Here is a 22,640-nt window from a genome sequence, read left to right as displayed (position 1 = left end):
CTGCTGCTGCTCTATGATCATGCTATATGCGCCGCGCCAGGCGGCATAGTTTACTGCTGCTGCTCTATGATCATGCTATATGCGCCGCGCCAGGCGGCATAGTTTACTGCTGCTGCTCTATGATCATGCTATATGCGCCGCGCCAGGCGGCATAGTTTACTGCTGCTGCTCTATGATCATGCTACATGCGCCGCGCCAGGCGGCATAGTTGCGCCGCGCCAGGCGGCATAGTTGCGCCGCGCCAGGCGGCATAGTTGCGCCGCGCCAGGCGGCATAGTTTACTGCTGCTGCTCTATGATCATGCTATATGCGCCGCGCCAGGCGGCATAGTTTACTGCTGCTGCTCTATGATCATGCTACATGCGCCGCGCCAGGCGGCATAGTTGCGCCGCGCCAGGCGGCATAGTTGCGCCGCGCCAGGCGGCATAGTTGCGCCGCGCCAGGCGGCATAGTTGCGCCGCGCCAGGCAGCATAGTTACTGCTGCTGCTCTATGATCATGCTACATGCGCCGCGCCAGGCGGCATAGTTGCGCCGCGCCAGGCGGCATAGTTGCGCCGCGCCAGGCGGCATAGTTGCGCCGCGCCAGGCGGCATAGTTGCGCCGCGCCAGGCGGCATAGTTGCGCCGCGCCAGGCGGCATAGTTTACTGCTGCTGCTCTATGATCATGCTATATGCGCTGCGCTTTCTGCAAGGCTCGCTAACTCTCAGCTCCAGGTGGTAGGCTACTGGGTACTGATTTCAGATTAATTATAATGATAGAATGTTGATCCCTGAATTTCGGGGATCAACAGGCGCTCTGTTGAACACATTGACCTAGTCATCACATAATGTTAGCATGACCTATGTCTGATCCAAGCCCACACTTTTATTTTTCTGTCTCTGCGTGGAATGGATATCGGTATGGTCTTCCTGTTTCAGGAAACAACAGGTGCTCTGTTGTACACATTGACCTAGTCATCACATAATGTTAGCATGACCTATGTCTGATCCAAGCCCACACTTTTATTTTTCTGTCTCTGCGTGGAATGGATATCGGTATGGTCTTCCTGTTTCAGGAAACAACAGGTGCTCTGTTGTACACATTGACCTAGTCATCACATAATGTTAGCATGACCTATGTCTGATCCAAGCCCACACTTTTATTTTTCTGTCTCTGCGTGGAATGGATATCGGTATGGTCTTCCTGTTTCAGGAAACAACAGGTGCTCTGTTGTACACATGTATAGCTTAGGGTTGGTGTTGAATGATCTGCTTTTTGGGGGATTCGGATGTTTTGTGCTGTGTTTGGGGGATTCAGAGTCCCTATGGTCGGGACTGATGCGCTTGATCTAAGTACCTAAAAAGCAGATCCAATACATCGCCAAACCATAATGAATATACTGTATTGCTCATCTATATTCAATAAATATATATTACATCCTTCTTGAGTTGTCTGACTGAAATGAGCATTTGCGCCTGTCGTAGACATGCGCAGAGCAAGTTCAGTCAGGGAACCTCAGTACCGCCTCAGCATCACGCTCCCATTCACATGATTCACTCAGCCAATCACACACTCACTCCATCTTCATACCGGCTACTTTAACCGGAGGTTTGCATTCCTCCTTCTGCTTGCTTGCTCGCTGCTGCTACCGTATACCTGCGCGCTGCAGTATACAACTTGCTTGCTGCTACTGTATCAGCGTGCCGCTGTATACAAACCTTCTGCGCACCCACCTCCACCCCAGCTACCACCTGTCGTTTTGGATCTACTGTTTAGGTACGGGGGATTCAGAGTCCCTATGGTCGGGACTGATGCGCTTGATCTAAGTACCTAAAAAGCAGATCCAATACATCGCCAAACCATAATGAATATACTGTATTGCTCATCTATATTCAATAAATATATATTACATCCTTCTTGAGTTGTCTGACTGAAATGTTATTTGATAACAAAATATCAATGTTATAAGTGTGGATCAGTGATCAGCTGACTGTAAGGTTCTCCATGACAGACAAGAATTCAGGGCCATGAAAGATAATGCTGAGATGTTTGTTCCTTGTGCATCTCAGCCACTATGCCACTTGAGCCCATATGTCGCCCATATATAGATCAATAGTAAAGAGGTCCAGAAATAACATTGGGCCTTGGGCAGCTGAACAGCTGTGTGACAGGCTTGGCTTGATGCTTATGATGCTGTAGGTTGTGGTCCTCTAAACTAGACAGTTTGTTGGGGGCCTTCCTTGGCTCTGAACAAAGGCCCATCCTTTGGATAAGGATGGGTCTTCAACACCCACGAGGAGGAACCAGAGGGTCGTTTTATATGTCCTATTAATTTGTACTTGTACAGTACAAAGGCCTTCCTCTACAAATGAGCCTAAAACGGAAGGCACGTTTTCCATCCATGCCATTTGACCCCAGACATTCAAATCAGAGTCTATTTTTTAACCTTTCAACACCCCATTATTTCACTCTCTGGCCCCATTCTCCCTCCTGTCTTGCCATCGTTCTCCACTGCTCTCTTTCTCCCCTTGCAGGATTTCCTCCAGACACAAAGGCCAAACAGATAAGCATAGGCCACTGACTCGTCACAAAGTAGAGCCCATTCCTGCCATTCTTCTATTATTACAAAAGGCTCTTCTATTATTACAAAAGGTGTTGATTCCGTCACAGATCCTCTGAGATGGAACGCATGTGAGCTCACAATAGCCACTCATAAACAATGCCCTGTGGGTCTTTCAAGTTACACGCTATAGGATATCTTAGTTTAGTTGTAGCATGGAGTCAAGCCTTATATCACTTATAGGCTAATAGACACAGGGAAGGTCCCAGCAAGTGTTCAGAGAAATGTACTGGCTTGACATTCTAAAGCAGCACACAAAAAAGACTAAACAGTTTTGGCTCTACATAGCACTCCTTGGCTTTACAAGAGATCTGAATAATGTTGTGGGAACAAGCTATCTGCTATCTGCTTCGAAGTCTAAGTGATTTAGGATAGTGGATTGTAGATGCTGGCAGATGCTTTGACAGACTGTGTAGAGCTTGCATTAAACACACAAACGCTACCATTTAAAAGATATATAATATTTTAAAGTTAAGGGTTGTTCTTACCTTCCCATAGTCAGTAGTGAGGACCAGAGTTGCATCGTCACAGGAGCTGACTGTGGAGGGCTGGAGCTGCTCTTTGTGTCTAAGCCAGACGTGGGCCCCCTGCGAACACAACACAACACAACATCAGCACCAAGACGTGGCTCTAAACAGAGACTTTTCACAGGTAAACACAACTTGAAGGTAATAACATTTACTATGGATGTTTTATTTAGCTGTTTGCACCTATGCTTGTTGCACCTAGATGAAACACACCCACAATTAACGTTATTCCAAATAATGTCGTTATGATTATGTATAAAAAATAGATGAATGATGGATGTAAAAATAATAAATACTTCAATCAATCAATGATGGATGTAAAGATGTCCGGAGTAAACATGTACACTACACAATATAAGCTTGATGAAGTGCCAGTAACTCAGAAAAAGACCAGATGAAAGACACATTAGAACAAATGACAATTGTACAGTGCATTCAAATCCCCAGTAGCAGTAGTGATTCATCTGATCAAGAAATGCAAGGTACAGTCAGGGACAGTGTGAAGTCATTGTGGCTGACAAGAAACAACCACTAAGTTCATGCCACCCAGCAGTGTCTGAACTTCTCTCTTTTCCTTCCCTCTCTCTACCTTCCTCGTTCCCTCACTGTGTCACTATCTCTAACCCCTCCATCCCTCCCCCCAACGCCTTATGCCACATAACCATTCCCTTACCAAACCATACTGGCATGGCTGCTGCCCTCTCATTAAACCAGCATTACATTTTAGTGGAGGAAAGCTGTTAACCAGGCGTAAATGCAGGCTGAGGGTGTGTCATTCGCTTCAAAGTATACCACTCAGGATCATAAAAGTAGCTAAAACATTCATGCAGCAACTTCAGCCTGGTTTTTGGGACCGCTACATTTACAGAGCAAACGTGTAAATAAACGTTCAGATTTAAAATATAAAGCGCTCACCCAAGTGCAACGGATGTTAGAATTTAGCTGGTCGAATCTAGAGTATGGCACCCGTGCATTCCGCGTTGTTCTCAAACAGGGTGCGTTCGGAAAACTCACAGCGCACTCACCTATTAGTTTGTATTGGCAGTGCGGTCTGTGTAGCTTATATCGAACACACCCAGTGTATCAGAGTGCAACACACCTCCCAACCGATAGGGGCGCGTAGTAGAAAATAACAGCTCAGATAAAAATGCTTTTTATTAAACAACTTGTAATGCAAGGGTGTTAACACCCCGAACACCCGGGGTTATTTAATCCATTAAATCAGAGCGCCCAGCGATTTATAGCAGCGCACATTTAGCAACGGACCGGATGCTATCCCGAATGTAGCTGAAGTAGCTTGATATAGCCAAAACTCTCCCGAGGCGAACGACAACAACGGGAGGCATGATTAATTCTAATGCGACTAGCAACGGGACCGGGATCGGCCGTCTAACACATAATCTTTGCTTAGAATTGGACGTAATGATTTAGATCACGTTTTAAGATTTTCGGTCTCGTCGGCAAAAATGGGGGGGAACATTTTCGATGACGTCCCACCGGAAAATAACATCAAATGTTGCGCAACAGACGCTCCCAGCCTGTAGAGCGATGCGATCGGTTTTGATATAAAAAATCTCCGTCCTTTTTATCAATCTCTGTCCTGAGCGCTGGGCGTTACTAATTGATTGAACGGAGAACTCCGTCTTTGCCGCTCAGGGTGTTAATAGGAAATGTCTAACATCCGTGGCCCCGGGGTGTGCACTTTATATTTGAAATCTGAACGTTTATGTACATGTTTGCTCTGTAACTGTAGCAGTCCCAAAAAACAGGCTGAAGTTTCCTCATGTCTGTTTTAACCATGGTTCACATGATGCTCGTACTTCACGAGCGTCATGTGAACCATGGTTAACACAGACATAGACACATAGATACACACAAAGCCAGGCATTGGAGCCGTGTGCACCGCTCAAAAACGTCAATCATATAGTTGAGAGGGATGACCCGGTCTCCAGTGTTTATGTAGCCATGTCGAGTCACTGACCTTCCTGGCCATGTTTGTTAGCAGCTCAGTAACCGAGAGCAACAACAGGAATCTGTGGCTGATTGCTCAGACAGACAACCATTTCCTTACAGCAGTGCATGGTACATTTATAGCAACAGCCTGCTTGATTGACTGTATAACGGACCAGAAGGAATGCCAGTACATCCTGACTCTGTGGCCTAAATGACGGTCTAAATAAGTTACTGAGTGAGTGAGTAATGAGTATGCAAGGCCCTTCTATAACCAGATCCAGAGTTATCAGGATGATGAGGTGATTTAGACCTTTATGACAGCTGGCACAGGGGGCACACTGGTAGTTAAGCTAGCCATGTATTGTTCAACTTCACCACATAACTGACTTCAAAATGCTCTGCTCTTCCATCTCAGTGACATGTCTTGTATCTTATAACCAATCCTTTGCCCTTGTTTTACATAGATAAGACACGTGACATAAAGGAATAAGACCTGGTATGGTCCTTGGACATTACATTTGTAGTATATTTGTAGTATATTATAGCACATATAGAGAAACAAGACCATTTGAAAGTGAACTTGTGTTGTAGCAATCAAGAAGCACAGTTAAGAGAGCCTGATTTTGCCCAGCCAAACAGCATTAATCATTGTGAGTACCACCATTCAGGTGGCCCAGGGAACAGGGAGCAGGAGAGAGTTGTGTCCAACAGGCCATAAAACTGAGGAGATCAATAGGCCTGGGTTCCAATAGGAAACCTTATACAAGGTCTCCACTGCCCGACATCAATCCTCATTAACTATTAACAACAGGGTGCCACGTGGGCACACACAAACTCCCATCCACAGTTCAGAGAGAGTGTGTGTGTGTGTGTGTGTGTGTGTGTGTGTGTGTGTGTGTGTGTGTGTGTGTGTGTGTGTGTGTGTGTGTGTGTGTGTGTGTGTGTGTGTGCGTGCGTGCGTGCGTGCGTGCGTGCGTGCGTGTGTCATACATACGTATTGTATATTGCGGCCTTTGTTTTGTGACATGGTCAAAACAAAGCTCAAGATGCTCCTGTTTGAGACAGTTGAAGATTATGTGAAATCTAATCTGCTGGCGGTGCTCATTGAATCACAGAAATAAAATGCATACAGTATAAAATAATTATTTGGAGTCTGGGCAGGACCTACTCAGGCAGTCTAAAAACCTACTTCCATGTATGTGTGTTTTTTTCTCCAGATGGCTAATGGAGCACGGCTAAATGTGGCTCATCCAAACCACTGGGGACAGCGGTGAGTGGGTTACAGACGGGTCGTGTAAAATCAGTAGAAAGCTAAGGGGGGTGATGGAGAGAGAAAGAGAAAGACTGGAGACAATTGATAATGCCTCCGTCCTCCCCGTTGTCTGGAATCATGCAGTAATTACAAAAAGTTTAAAGAGTCAATTTGTCCAACATATGGCTAGATACTGCTTTTTAAGATTTTCTGTTTTCTTTGGTATGCTGCTCTCAAAAGCTCTACGAGCACCTGACAGTGCCTGCCTGGTACCAGCATGTTATGTTATGTACAGTATGCATGCCTACTAAGTCACTTCACTTAAGCTTATTGAGGTCGCTTTAGGAGAATTACTAATGTTTGATCTAGATACTACAGTTTTTAAGCAGATCAGTTGCTATTACATAACTGGGCATTGCAAGAGCTTGAACTTTGGGCATAAAATTAGCTAACCTCAAGACTTACCTTCAAATCTAGTCCTATGTTGCGCTGATAAGAGCAATGGTCACCTTAGTATGGGCATTTGTAAGTGTTAAACACTGCGATAACACTGCTGCAGAGTTTTGAAGAAATTCAAAACGTCTACATATGAGATTAAAAATACATTTCTCGTCATTTGTCTGGAAAATAATTTTGTGTTTACAAACAATGGAATCGTGTACCTAATATCGTGATTCGAATCGTATCGCGAGTTGAGTGAATTGTTATTCGTTACATGCCTAATCTACAGTATATCTAACTACATTGTGCAGTAAATCTGACAAAGAGGACAGACAGACAGACAGACAGACAGACAGACAGACAGACAGACAGACAGACAGACGATTATTTGCAGTAGTGGACCACTGATGCAGTTTATCCAGGCCTTGCCAGATGCAGAGCAGTCAGACTGTGTGGACAAGTCAAGACAGTAGGAATGGAGAGGTCTAAGTCATACACCACAGGTTTCTACAGTCAGACTGTGTGTGTACAAGCAGTCAGACTGTGTGTGGACAAGTCAAGACAGTAGGAATGGAGAGGTCTAAGTCATACACCACAGGTTTCTACACCACATCCGGTAGATGTTCCAACAAACATATTTCAGTGACGCAAGTATTGGGAGGAACATTTCCCCCCAAAACAGTTAATGTTCTGAGTAAGCCTCTCTGAAGTGTACCATTAAAATAGTTTCCCTAAGGTACGCCAAGGAAAGACAACCATCATCTCATAAATACCATACTCAGACTACTCACAGTTACACAGCACACTGGACAGGGCACTATCTCTAAGGGAAAGACAAAATATGACATGATGGATGATATTTAATTGGATAACGGTTTGGTAGTACTACTGGTACAGCGCTAATAAACTGCATGCTTTGAATATCTGGTTGTGGGGAAATAAGCAGAGTGCCAATTTAAAAATAAAATAAAATAAACAACATAATCTCTCTCTCTCTGTGTGTGTGTGTGTGTGTGTGTGTGTGTGTGTGTGTGTGTGTGTGTGTGCACACGCGTACACTCGCATGTGTGTGTGTGTGTGTGTGTGTGTGTGTGTGTGTGTGTGTGTGTGCGTGTGTGCGTGTGTGAGAGAGAGAAATGCCCTGTTGAACAGCACCAATAAGCGCATGTGTGGGTAGGTGTGTAATTAAGTGAGGCAGCAGGGCACAGAAAAGCTGCTGTCAGATGTGCGTGCACAACTGCACATGTGCTTGCACGTGTCTTTGTGTCTACAAGATGTCTATTATGTGTGCACTGCACATTAATGTCTGTCTCTAAGTCCATGAGTGTCTTAAGAGCCATAGAATGAAGCAGTTCAATGTTTTGTCTCAGCAACAGATGGTTTACTAAACTCCAGGCTCCTCCCCCTGACCCTGCCCTCCCCTGTTCACCGTGCAGGTCTGTCACCAACCCAGGACAAAGGCCCCAAACCCAAGCCTTTAGCCCAGAGGTTAACCAGGCGGAAATACCCCTAACAAAGGCCAGCTGGGGCGCACAGGGACATGGGTGTCGACTCAACACAAACACAAAACGCAATTGCAGACACACAACACCCCCAAAGTGTCAGTATCCATCATTGTAATCAGCTGCTGGCCAGCACCACACAGCTGATCAGTCTCACGGTCTGGACACGTGAAAAGAAGTGAGGCACAACACGGGGGGTATCCATTTTAATCAAGTTTTGTTTGGTTTGGATTAGCAGGTAGCCTCTCATCCCAGCCTTCCAGTAACCCGTTTTGATGGTTCCATTAATAGGCACAGTTGAGACGCTGTCATAACAGCTCATGCACAAACTCTTCTTATATATGTTATAATGGGTCTCTGAGCACATATAACTGATAGACACTAGTACTAGACAGTGGTAACCTGAGCCACCCAAAACGGCAGAATCATGCTCTGTCCAAACTGTCCTATCATGCTCTCTGACACAGGAACCGCTCAGGCTGAGACCTGATCCGGGAATGGGAGGCTTGAGTTTCTCCAGCTTGCATAATGACATGCAGCTCTGAAATGTTCTAATTAATGGGCCTTAAATATTAAAGGGCTAAAACAGTGCAAGGTGCCATGGTTCTTTCTCTCCTGTCCAGCCAAGCATCGGTCCGAGCGGTATTGGATGATCGTATCAGCCTGAACAAAAGAAAGCTAATCAACTCAACACGACTTAGACATTGTCACGCAATTAGTTGTGGTAAGCCTATTTCTTGGATCCTGTGTGGTATCAGAAAGCAGGAAGCACTCCAGTCTATGGTGGTGGAGGGCCTTTGGGCGCTCACTGAGAGGCAGATTGCTGGCCAGGACTAATGTCCATCTGAGGGATGATTACATTCCGTTGGCCTCTGACAAGCGTCTAATTTGTTTCGTTTCACTCGGCGTTGGAGGAAGATAAAGCTTACGAAGGACATCCCCCGCCAGGCACGTGTGCAGATGTGATCCAAAGGGGACTCCTGGTGCACTGCACACTGCTTCCTAATATACATTACCGGTATATATATCCCCAAATGTAGTACAAACATGGGCATGGATCCTTCCTTACTCCTTTACATCATTACATCATCCATTAAATGAATCACTGGCTTCTTTCAAAACTGAAAGCCTGAAAAGGCAAATTACAAGTAGAGATAGATATTAAATCCCCTTTTCATTTCCTCAAAAATATATCTATTTGTACTTTCTTTTGATGACATGTATTGATATTTTATGCTCAGCTGATGAATTAAATACATAGGACCACAATGGAAACAAGTCCCCAGGAAATATTTGTGTGTTTTACTGTACTTCCGTGCTGTTCACATTTTTCACTAATTAAGTATTTTTTTGTTTTAAGAAAAAAAAAAAAAAAGGCAGATGTGCTGTAAACCACAAAGGGATAATTTAACTAATTTACTGCCAAAGTTGACATTTACGACTTTGGAACCTGCCATGGCTCACTGGAGTGGATTTAATGTTTGAAGGACCATGATAAAGACTTGTTTGAAAAACAGCTTGCCATACAGTCTGCTATGTTGACTGAATGAATTGCAGCCAATATATGGCTACCCAATGTTCCAATTAAGTGATGATCCACTGTTTGTGTGTTGTTGCCTGTGTTTATCTGAGTGTGCAAGGGCTGTGACCATTCATTTCCCTGTAAAGCAAATCGTACCCAACACCAACCCAAGAATATTTATGTGTTTATAGTATGTCATATTAAGCTGCTTTCATTTATTAAATCTATGACCGTCACACAAACAGTTCCTCTGGTGTTCTATGACCTATGTGTCTAGTACACATGTATAATATATTATATAGTATAGTATGTATAGTTTACATAGATACTCCACTGTTACGTTCTTAGTTTACGCATGATTCATGATAACTACTTTTTATATATGTGATGTATGCCATGCTTTTGTTATTGCTTAATGTAAATCGCTCTGGATTAAGAGCGTCTGCTAAATGCCTAAATTGTAAGTCTAACTGTGGTTTAACCACTTTGACGTCCCATACATTTTCAAATGTTGTAATCAATTAGGGCATGCACAACTTGCATCAAAGCTGTGTGTCTAAATAGGAAAATCAGTTTGGTCATGATGTCTGCATACACAAACTTCTCTTGAGAGGAAATTAAGCGCTGCAATCCAGAAGTTATTTTAATGAGTGAAACAATATATTTTAACAAATGTGTATGGTATCTGTACCAACTGACCTAAACTGATTGTACTGTACTTGAAATACACAACAGCATTTACTGAAACTGTGCTGTTTTTGGATTGCACCATGGCACTTAACTTGACCTGTGTGCTGTGCTGATAACGTTTAGATTATTAGATTTTTTATTTATTTTTGTGTTTCTTAGATAGGCTTGATGTTTTATGTTGCACTGCAAGGGGCAGAGGGGGAACGGTATTTCATATTCTTCGTAAGTACATGGGGAAATTGACCAATAAAGTGATTCTTCGTTATTCCTGGTATAACTAGCAGCACCTCTGCAGTGGTTGGAGATGGTGTCTCCATACTCTTCCATTTCCTACACCGTCCTATACTGTCGTGTAGGAAACCTACTGGTTGACAAAGTAGCACTGCCTGAAGCTTGTGAGCACATTTTGCTTTGCTTACCTGACCAAGCAGGGATTTCCTCTTGAATAAGTGGTAGAAATGAGGTCTCTCATTCGGTAGACCTTCACAGACTAATGAGTGCACCTCTACAGCCCCTGCTTTTCTAACCTTCTTTTGTTTCTTTGTTTCCACGATGCCATCGTGGTCAGGTGGCTGCCTGCCTGTCTGCTTGGCTGATGCACAAGCTGTGGCTGGGGGTGGGGGTGCATAGGGTGAGCGAGAGCTGGGTGAGTGACACAGGAGGGATCAGATGAACAGAGGCAACCTTCAGCATCTGCACTGGAAGAGGCATGAATTAATGATATGGCGGGCGCAGCTGAACAGAAATTAACTAATGGAGGAAGAGATGTCCCATGGGGGAGGGGGGGGGGGGTTCCTACAGGGCTTCCCCAATCCATAGGGAGTGGGGGGCTCCAAAGAACCATGTGGACCCCCGTGGAGACAGATAAAAACAGACAGCAGCAGCCTCTTTTGTTAACACTGTATCAACCGCCTGCCACGTGGCCCGGCCCACAACAATACATTACATGACAGATGACATCATTTTGCCGTCGGGCGGAAACCTCATATCTCCATATTGCAACATCTAAATGAATGCCCTACTTCATCACAAGAGTGTTGCACAAAAGTAGTGAAAATAACAGATCTACAAGCTCACAATGCCTTAGCTTAGCTATTTTCACAATTTTAAGATGATATTTTAAAAAGGGACCAGTTTTGGACCTCCTATGTTTACACCCAACAGTAATTGTATTTATTTAGGGAGTTCTGAGAGAGGTGCAATGGATGTAAACGTAAATATGTCACTGGGTTAAAGGAAATCAAATGAAAGCAGCACAGTAGCGGCCGGCTGGCAGCGTCATATGACTTGTAAACATCGCTCACAGCCTCACATTGTCTCTAATCTGCTTTTATAGCTTATGTTTCATCAACATATTGAATTGAACAATGGACCATAGAGGACAATAATGGATAATCCTGCAGGAGGGTGTGTGTGTGTGTGTGTGTGTGTGTGTGTGTGTGTGTGTGTGTGTGTGTGTGGTGTAGCCTCTAACCCACCATATGGCTAATGAGCAGTCAGCATAATTCATGTGTACAGGATGAACATAACAAACCATGACCTCAAAGCCTCCCAAGGAACAGAACAGGAACAAGAGTAAGGGTCTCTCTTGCACCTCCAAGGACCCCCAAGAGCAGCAATTATGTTGTTTTGCATCCTTGTGTAAATTCACTTGTCCTCTGAGAAAATGAAATTTCCCATTACAGAGATGCAAAGAGCCTGATTTATTCTTTGGTGACAAAGCATCAATCAGGAAATGAAACGTGTCAGAAAATGAAAACAAGAAGCGACACGTCGAACAGTTTGTTGCCGAGGCATGAACCAGACTTAAGTGAGTGCACTGTGCAGTACAGTGCTGAGTGAGAGCACCAATTTTCTTATGAAAAACCTGAATCCAGTCAAGAAGATTCAAACAGGAGCCATGCGAGAGTGGGAGGAGGAGGCAAAAGGATGATGTGCTTGTACTGCCATGATTAACTGAATAGTTTAAAATCTTTCTATAAGGGAGGATCTCTACAACATGGTTTCTCTGTTTACCTATCCATCTCTATCTGGCTCTCTGTGCCCTGGCCAGTGCTCTGTGATGGGATCACACAGCAGGAATGCCATAGATATTCCAGGAATGCAGCTCAGTCAGGACCCAAGGATGCAGGGATGGTGTGTGTGTGTGTGTGTGTGTGTGTGTGTGTGTGTGTGTGTGTGTGTGTGTGTGTGTGTGTGTGTGTGTGTGTGTGTGTGTGTGTGTGTGTGTGTGTGTGTGCGTGCGTGCGTGCGTGCGTGCGTGCGTGCGTGCGTGCGTGCGTGGGTGGATGGTTGTGTGCATGTCACATCTGTAATAGTGGCTCTACAGGAAAACTAGAGCCAAAACCGGGGTCACCAGGCTCCTGTTACATTGAACTCCAACCTCAAGTCTCATATCTCAACTCTGTCCCAGAATGACTCCCCTATACACCCGGAAGCTCAAGTACGACTTCTTGTTTGGTCCTGTATGGTTGTTTGTTTTCTATACGCTTACTGTGCCATATGTCATGATTGACAGTCTTTTATATCCTATATTATTTTGGCAGCTGAAATGCAGCAATATTCTGATGTGATAATTCCCCTTCCTCTCTGCAGGCTCTCTGCCTGCCTGGCTTCCTGGGAATGGGGGGCATACTGAACATAATCAGAACAGATTCTACACAATATACTTCTCCATGTGAGTCGTAGCACCACACAGTGTAGCTTCCTACAACAGCCTGAGGCCTGACCACAATGGACAGCAAATACATGGGAATGCTAACGGGTCATGGCTGTAGATTGTACCATGCTGTGAGTGTACTGCTATTAATTAACCACCAAGGCGCCAGTAGGCTCTGAAGGCCATGGCTGTATGTGTATGGAATACTGTAGTTAGGAACACTTGGGGTGCTCATTTTGTTGTTTCTTTTTTTTTTGGGTGGGGGGGGGGGTCGCAATTAGTCTTGAAATTACAACTGTGGTGGTAATTTGAGCAAGTCAGCAATACTTAACAAGCATTTTCACTTTAGGCTATATACTATTATGATGGTTAAATTCACACACTCACACTCATTCCAGTGTTAAACAGTATGCACGCACGCACGCAGCCACACACACACGCACGCACAGACACAGACACAGACACAGACACACACACACACACACACACACACACACACACACACACACACACACACACACACACACACACACCATCTTCTATCCTGTAATAGGCTGCCTCAGTGCACAGTAATCACAGGGGGCTAAAAAAGGAAAGTCAACATCTGGCCTGGGAGCAGTAATCACAGGTTGGCTGTATTAAACTGCCAGGCCAGACTTCTGAACCAAGAGGATTTAGGCAACATTTATTACCAACTAGGATTGTCTGTCGGGTACGATGGCAGAGGTGAACAATAGCTTTAATCTTCTCCTCTGGATAAGTGTTGTTAATAAACACGGTATAAGCCTAAATCTGCTGAGGTCATGGGTGAACCATTTGCTATGCTTCGAGTGTGGGGAAGATTGGTTGAGGTTGTTACTAAGCTGACGTGAAAAATATCCTTTCATTAACACTAACTGCCAGCAGCGCCAGGTATTAATACATTAATTATTCCGGCACCACCAGTGTTTTTCAGTGAAATTTTGAAGGCCCAGGGACCCGAGACGTGAAGCGGATGTAAACAAACTTTGTGTGGTGTGACAGACGATCGTCTTTTCTTTCACCCAGAAAATAATTTTTTTAACCTGTAATGGACATAAACAATTGGTTCTTTAGTTATGAGCCGTTGAATAAAGCTTGTTTTGACCACAAACGCAATCTGGGAAAAGAATCCGAGATACTGTAAATCCATTTTTGTAAATCCATTTACATGGAGGCGGATGGAGACAGAGTTTTCACTTCCCTGCTTACCTGACCCTCAGCTAAAGGGGTCCTTGGCCTGAAAAACGTTGAAAATCCCCAATATAGGGTTTAAGTGGTTAATCAGGTGAGAGTTCAGAAAAGACTTTGGGCAACAAGACAACAGGACTACGTCTACACTAGCAACAGGAACAGAACAGGTCAGCTTGTATGAGCATGGGCCATAGAGCCAGTCCAGTAACCCTGTGGCTTTGTGTCCACTAGCCGGTGACATACACAGTGTGACCACACCAGTGACGGGCAATATGAGTAGACCTCAGAGACATCCACACCCATCAGTCAGTCTACAATGTGAACAAATTGGCATTCATGAATCTCTCCAACTACGGAAACAGGCAGTGAAAATGTGCCTTCCAAGCAATTATGTGATTGCAAGACGGCTGCAGAGTTAGATACAATGATTTAATTCACTAAAAGCTATCTCCTATACTGTAGGTGCCATATGAACTGCAACAGATATTCTCATAGTTGTTTTTCCTCTTCCCTTAAAGATATAATGACTAGGATTTGTTGGTTACCGGTTGTAAACAAACATTCAAAGTCGGCCACCCCTCCCCAGCTCATTTACACCAATAGCACACACTATACCGCCCAAAGGTTAACGCCCAGAAAAAAAGTAAAATAAATAACAAAATAAAGGCATGGTAAAGGAGTAGTGTCTACACAGTCACACACTTCTAGTGGGTCGTAAGTGATGATTGAGAGGGATTCTTGTTGTATGAGTCTACACATTTGTTTTTAGGAAAATAATACCTTTAAGCTAGAGATACCATCATACTCAACCATGCTGCCCATATAACAGGGGAAGTACACTCACTGTGAGATAATGAGGGTACATGCCCAGACATATGACAGTGTGTACAACAGTACTACAGTAACCTCTGTATTCCATTTGACCATCACAGTATGCAATACAATCTGTAGTTCTCTTTAGTCGCAGCCTTGTAAAGAGTCATCTGCCACAGGGCCATGGGTTGGTTTACTTTACACCCTGAGCATGACACATCATGGGCCTCCCTCAAATCTCAAATAACGATACACTGACACACAATGGAAGAGAGAGAGAGAGAGAGAAATTGCTCTTCTTTCATTGGTGTTTATTTTCCATGACGTCTTATCTTAGGGTCATGTAGACCCAATAACAGCAACAACCGCACTTGAGAAAAAGATGAATAAGTCGACACGACTCTCTGTCTGTCTGTCTTCGTCCCACATAAAATATTGAACTTTAGTTTTATAATGGAAGTCATATAATGTTCAGGCTGAACATTTGGAGTCATACATCCTAGATAATTATGTTATAGACGACGACTGATGTCAAAGATGATTTATGTCACAGGCTGGCAAAGTTTGATCCTGAGATCCACGTGAAGATTGTTTTAATTCAACCACAGAAACAAAATTTCCACATGTGAGGACTGGACAATTACGTTTACTTTCAATTTTCTAATCATTTCTATTATATTTTATTCACCAGCTTGACCGTGTGAGGGCATTATGCAAACATTCACGATGTTAACATTAACAATAGATTCCCATCAACAAGAGGTAATTTACGGCAGACAAGCCCCTTTCAGAGCATCGTTTGTTACGAAAGGCCGTGATCTCGTTTAAAGACCACTAACAAACAGGCAGCGTTGTCAAAAGAGCTTGACGATGCAGCAGGATAAGCTAAAGTCAACATCACAGCCCCTCCTGTGAGGGCTAGCGCAATCTGAGAACCCATCATCAAAAAATAAAGGAAAAACAGTGCCCCCTTGAGAGACTAGGGCTAGCGTGATTTCCTGTCCAGGTTTCACACCCTTGGCAATATTAAGGAGATTCTACTGTACCTCCTATACCCCAGAGACATCAGCCTGTGAGCTTGTGGACCTGCTATTTTTGAACATTTAATAACATTATAAAAAAATACATTTTGGCAATAATGACATGCCCAATATACTGACGCCGTCGCCAAGTCTACAGTGGTTCTGTTTAAGTGAGAGAAGTACGTCATAAAGTTGAACAATGCTCAATGGAATGCTGTTAACTGTATGGTCCCAGACCTACAAACTCAGAGGACATCCATGCTTAACTACATGTAAACCTTGTTTACTTTGTTTGTCTGTGCTGGTTTGCATATTCACATCATCATCATGTTGTATGCGTTTCCTTTTTGTGGGCCAGACAATAACTTTTTATAATTAGTCCCAGCACTCAGACAGATTAGAGCACTTCCAGATTGTAAACAAGCTGCTGCTATTGTGCTTACATTCGTCTAAATCAGGGGTAGGCAACGTTAGGCACGGGTGCCAACATTGGCACAGCAAAGGGTGATCACTGGCACAAGTGTGAGAGAGATGATTTTTCTTTTAAATTTAAATATATATAAAAAATAAGTTTACAGTTAAATTAAGTCCACTCACATCTGTATGCAAATTACATCATGCACAGTGCACATAATTCTACAATCATTCAAACTCACATTCATTGTTCTCTGACTGTTGAGACAGTGGTAAAAATAATAATTGAGTCTAAAAATCATACATGCTGATGTGAAATAAAATGTTTTTAAATTAGAAGAGAAAAAATAAAGGTTGCTATTTGTATGAATAATCAAAATCGGATGGAAATATATCATTTGGATGTGGTGTCATAATTAAACGTAATGTCGATATGGCACGGCGACTATCAAGAAAATAAAGACACGGCACTTCATGTCGAAAAGGTTGCAGACCCCTGGTCTAAATCATGGCCTTAGTAATAACACCCCTTGTTTTTTCCACACATATTATTCAGTGCTTATATTTCTCCATGTTAAGTTGCACCAAGAATCTTGGTACAACAGATGCAACCAGAGCACCAAATGCATTTCTCTGGCTGAATATCTAAATGTAAATATTGTGAGTTTCATTGAGAGTTGAAGATGGCAATGTAACAAAAGATTCAAAAGAATACAGCAGGAACCTACTAGTCAACACTGTATTGTTCAGCCCTTCCTTCCTTCCTCACTTCCTTGTTTCATGTCCTATTACTTTATTCCCTTGGCCGTCTGCTTGGTGGGGGGGGGGGGGGGGGGGGGGGGGGGGATCTAGATTGCATCGCAGCTCTCCACTGGGGCAGCTGGAAGAAGTGACAACTGGGCAAGAATGAATCTTCCATTTAAATAGAAAATAGTCTGCTCTCAGGAGTGGGCAGGGCTTTCTCACATTACCAGAGAACGCTTAAGAGCATGCTAAAACCATAGATCTTACTTCAAAGCCATATACAACCATCACACAATGTTGTGCACTGTGTGTGTGTGTGTGTGTGTGTGTGTGTGTGTGTGTGTGTGTGTGTGTGTGTGTGTGTGTGTGTGTGTGTGTGTGTGTGTGTGTGTGTGTGTGTGTGTCTACAGTCTGTGTGTTGTGTGCGCATGGGTGCGTGCATGGGTGCGTGCATGTGTGCGTGCGTGCGAGTGAGTGAGTGAATGAATGAGTGAATGAGTGAGAAGAGGTACTAGTTTGGTGTAATGGTGTGAAACCTAAGCCTTTCCACGACAGTTTCACAGTCCATAGGCGACGGGTGGAATCTCAAGGGTCACTTCTGGAAAGCTGGGAATCCCTACATGAGAATGTCTCTGAGGGGGAAATAACTTGGTGTGCGATATAAGGATGCTATGTGTATCTATAAATGACTGCATGTGGCTTTCCAACGTATGGCAGCTGCTGCTATATACGGAGGCCGATATACATAGAAGGAACGCAGCCTCCTCAACAGTAAAAAATTGCACTAAGGTGTAAAATGTCTAAAAGACAGAGATTGTGTGTTTAGCTCAATGACGCTCTCATCTGTGAGAGTACTATAGGCCTAAATGCTCAAGAGGAAAGGATCTACACAGTCTGATGAGTAACTCAAAAATGCCTCCATATAAACTTACACATCCACAAAACATGTAGGGTGATAAGTCCGGCAAGGCTGAATAGGCACTGCTAACACCTGATTCAATTCACAATCTCTGACACACTCGGTATGTAAGTGTGTAAATTGTAATTCACACACCCAACCTGAGGATGGATGGGGCCGGGGAAGGTAAAGCTGCTGAGGGCTTTATGGGGATCAGAGGTACTCTGTTCTCGCGGTCCTGAGAGGAAGGCCAAGAAGGAAGCTGAGGGTCAGGATGGGCCTAACAGGATCTCACTCCACACACCCTTGCACCAGCCTCTAGTCTGCCACCAACACTATAATTCAACCACAGAAGGAAAATGTCTCACATGTGAGGATAATTAAGTTTACTTTCAAATTTCAATCATTTCTATTATATTCTATTTACCAGCTTGACAGTCTGGGGGCATTATGAAAACATTCCCAATGTAATAAGAATAGATTCCCATCAACAAGAGGTCATTTAAAAAGAGCTTGGCGATGCAGCAAGTTAAGCGAAAGTCACTGTGAAACACCCTCGTACCCATGATTGTGTATTTGCTCTCCCCGTGACCATCTCAAGCAGACTAGTCATCACTAGAACAACTGACAGTTGAAAAACACCTGTCCCTTTCATTAAATATGGTCTGTAAAACAAACCTTCACACAGATCTGCAACATGATCTCTCAGGCTTTAGCCTATAGTTGTAATAATCATGGGAGGGTAAGAATTGTATATCACAATATATTAAATTAAACTCCTTCCTGTAGTGATTTACAATTGAGATCATCATCAACTGTCAATAGCTGATTTGAATCAAAGGGTTATAGTGAATCATTCTGTTTTCACTGAGTTTTAACTAGTTAGTTGTGAGCCAGCGTCGCACACCAAGGATAACCGACCCACAAGCTCACGATACATCACAGCTTCACCTTACACCGATACATCACCTTGTGAGCTGGTAAATCAGCTATTTTCAGTATGCAACTCCGCCACTCAACTAAGTATAAATCAGGCTTTAGTCTCTCTCGCTGGTGGAATTCCAAGTAAATTAAATCCACACTGGCAACAGTGGCGTTGCAGTATTCAGGATGCTGGCTTCCCCTAAACCAATGCCTTTCAAAAACCAGACCACACTTTGCTCAATTCATTAGATCATGAAGTTGTTTGATGCATATACTGGTCTGTACTGCTCCTTCCAAATAAAATAAACAATAAAACAATTATAATACTAATCCAGTCAGGCAGTCCAGCTGCTCAACAATGAATGGTCAGCTCAAGAGATAAAATCCACAGAAATTAGGCTATTAGTTTTATAACCGTTGCTGGGCTTAATTCTTACATTAAATTAAGTCTAACCCAAATGTCATCTACACAGCCTAATACTCATACTAATACTAATACAAATCCTTAAAATAATTATTTCTGAGTGAGCAGTCCTCAAATCCCTAAGAAGCATATGGCCCATAAATAGCCATGATTATGATGTCACTTCACAGACAAATCACCCTGATCCTGATTTAAATTAACATCCAGAAGATTGGTGTGTTACTGTGTTAGCATATTATGGGGAAGATTACCTATCTGTGTTTGTACTCAGTATTATGTTATCTCTTATTAAGCCAAACTGACCCATCCCGGTAAATCTGTATACTCTAGTCTAGTCTATTCGCTGAGTAGTACAGCTACTGGTCCTGGTCCAATATCGAATATACTGATCAACAGCAAATAACAATAAAGCAATAAATCAATATACATGATTACAAAATGTTGTTTACAAATGGACAGTGATAAGACTGTATTGATGTAGACTGTATGCCATTAGTTATTCTGCTTATCGGGCCCAAATTATGTATAGATTCCCTTATTGACTCCTGATCCATTTTCAGTGTGTAAAAACAATTGTAGGACTACAACGCTTTACAACTGTTTTATTATCTCTGAGTCTCAACACGGTAGAGGGAAAAGCATGCATGTATGCAGAATAACATTTGAACTAGGGAAGCACAATACTAACTGTATTTATTGTATTGTTTATTTATTGTATTTACTGTATACTGTATATTGTGGTAATGTCTTCCAGGTTTTAAAGGCTGCATTACAGTAAAGTAAAGTAAAGTTCTATTTGTCTTGACTTTTTACCTATTTAATTAGAATCTATGTACTACTGGTGATTATTAATCAAAAGGTTTTGAAAACATCACCGCAATATTGTCACAAGATTGATTTTGTTTATGTCACCCAGCCACCTTGTTTTGCTATGTACATTTTTATTTTATTTTTTACAAAAAAAACAACATGCCGGCATTGATAAAAGGAAACGATAAGCTTGGAGGCATACAATGACGATTCTCTGAGTGAACAATCCCATTCCCTATTGTTTTCATAACACTGAATTTCGTCTAGAGAGCAACATGAGAAGATGATGTACTAACATTAAACCAGGTGAGAAGCATAGTTCAGGTTCTATATTGAATTATAATTTTGGTTGTAAGTCAATAGGTAAGTCAATACCTATTGACTGCTGACTGCACAGCCCTAGTACTTTCATCACTGAGAGGCAGGTACTGTCTGGTAGGTGTTGGCATGACAAGAGCTCGGCAGGCATGGGCAAGGGTACTGAATGGAACAACTGTGAGGGCAAATGTCCAACAATACATGCTGGGCAGCATATCAGTGTTATTACTACAACAACAGCAGCACAGACTCAGTGTTTACACCTAATAATTATTTGTATAGTAGCTATACTATTAAGCAAAACATGAAATAAGTTATCATCACCAAGTTCACACAGCTGCATCCTGTAGAATAGACGAGCCCAGTGCGCAGAAAGCAGCCCATGTGTCACTATGGGCTGCTGAGAAGCTCGCCCAAGGCTCATCTACTAGGCAATATATTGTTTTCTGATTGAGAAAACAAATTGATATATTAATATTAAATTAGGCTACTGTAACGGTCCATACGAGTACAGTACTGCAGACTAATATACTGAGTCTACACAATGGCTGTAGAAGGCGCACGGGACGAAGATGAAACAAAGACCCGACGGGGGGGGGGGGGGGTACCCAAAATAATTCAGGGTTTCCACTGAAAGAAAAGGCGAGCAGAAATGATTACCGAATTCGAGAAAACTCACCTCTGCAAAGAAGGTATCCATTTTTAACCCAAATGTGCCCCAAGTCCTCTAGTCCTTTTGTAGTGTTGAGTTTAGGGTACCACCACAGCTGCGCTCGAAGGTGTATTCCCAAAAGCTTTCCATCCGCGAGCTGCACATACAGGGGAGATTCTAAAAGTTCCCCGCGTGGTCTTCTATCCCGACTATACCCACTTTAGAGTGATACTCAAGTCACAATTAAACAAGCAATTCTGCTTGTACTTAATACTACTCTTAAACGTTTCTTCGCCGTGTCCGGTCCGGTCACGGTGCCAGCCGTTGTCGTGCGCTCTGTGTTGTGTTTCTGACTGTCCCGTCTAGCCATTCAATGGGACCGGCACATTATTATTCAGAGAGGCGGGGCTTAACGCTCTATCCTTTAGTTTAGTACAACGGTGTCGCTCGTCAAAAGGAACAGATCTACAAGCTGACAACGCGTCGCATCGCGACGCGTTGTCAGCTTGTAGATCTGTTCCGTTTTCGGAAGTGACTAAAGCGAGACCCTCCTAGCACACCATAGATAGAGTACAGCACACGCCCTTTCAAAGAGGAAGACTGGGCATGGCTCTGGCTGGTGGCTAGTTTCAAATTCCCCCCCTTTTTTCCCCTCACTGTATATGTTTCTTTTCCCTTTTTTACCTCTATGATGAATTCCTGTTCTGTTCTTTGACTATATAGAAGTGTCTATTTGTACGTCTCTAAATGTTTTGATGAATTGAACATGGTGGACCCTCTTGTAAACAAGTGTAATGCTTAATTGGGTCGTCCACTCACAGTTAACAGTCTTTGTATTGAGTTTGTGCTTGAAATGTACTGTAATTCTGCAAACTGTTAATAAATATCTCAATCAATCAATCAATCCCAAGTTAAATTTAAACTATATCAGTGATGATTCTACCTTTTGTTTTCCCTTTCAAAATAAAAACATATTTCCAATACAAAATATGTCCAAAACAATGCAACCTGGTTAATTGCTTTAGCATATGCTCACAGTGCATCAGAGGGATGCCAATTCTATTTTACAGTACTTCCTCATTTGGGAAATATCAACTCTCACTCAGGGAAGAGGAAGAAGCAGAAAGGTCATACAGGATTTTTGTTTTGTTTTTGTTTATCATGGGTGACCCTTCATTCAGATTTCTTGATTTTCATCCCACTTTCCATGGTTTAATCTGACTATAGTTCGTTACAGCAATAGATCTGATGATCCTCAGAAG

The 22,640-nt window shown here is 43.0% G+C and overlaps 1 protein-coding gene across 4 annotated transcripts in view; it reads right to left on the bottom strand.

Moving 5' to 3' along the window:
- The window catches only part of myo10l3 (myosin X, like 3), a 91,109-nt gene extending 69,377 nt beyond the window's left edge, over positions 1 to 21,732 (bottom strand). For all 4 annotated transcript variants that reach the window (XM_079518279.1, XM_079518281.1, XM_079518280.1 and 1 more), the window contains exons 1-2: positions 21,406 to 21,732; positions 3,090 to 3,188 (exon numbers count right to left, since the gene is read on the bottom strand). In XM_079518279.1, the coding sequence (XP_079374405.1) occupies positions 3,090 to 3,188; positions 21,406 to 21,426 (120 nt within the window). In that variant the 5' untranslated portion in view covers positions 21,427 to 21,732. The remainder of the gene's footprint in view (positions 1 to 3,089; positions 3,189 to 21,405) is intronic.
- Positions 21,733 to 22,640: the final 908 nt, after the last annotated feature.

This window comes from Electrona antarctica (genome assembly GCF_951216825.1).
Source record: "Electrona antarctica genome assembly, chromosome: 13".
Lineage (NCBI taxonomy): Eukaryota > Metazoa > Chordata > Actinopteri > Myctophiformes > Myctophidae > Electrona > Electrona antarctica.
The sequence above is the reverse complement of the archived record's forward strand: the minus strand, read 5'-3'. Positions and strand labels throughout refer to the sequence as shown.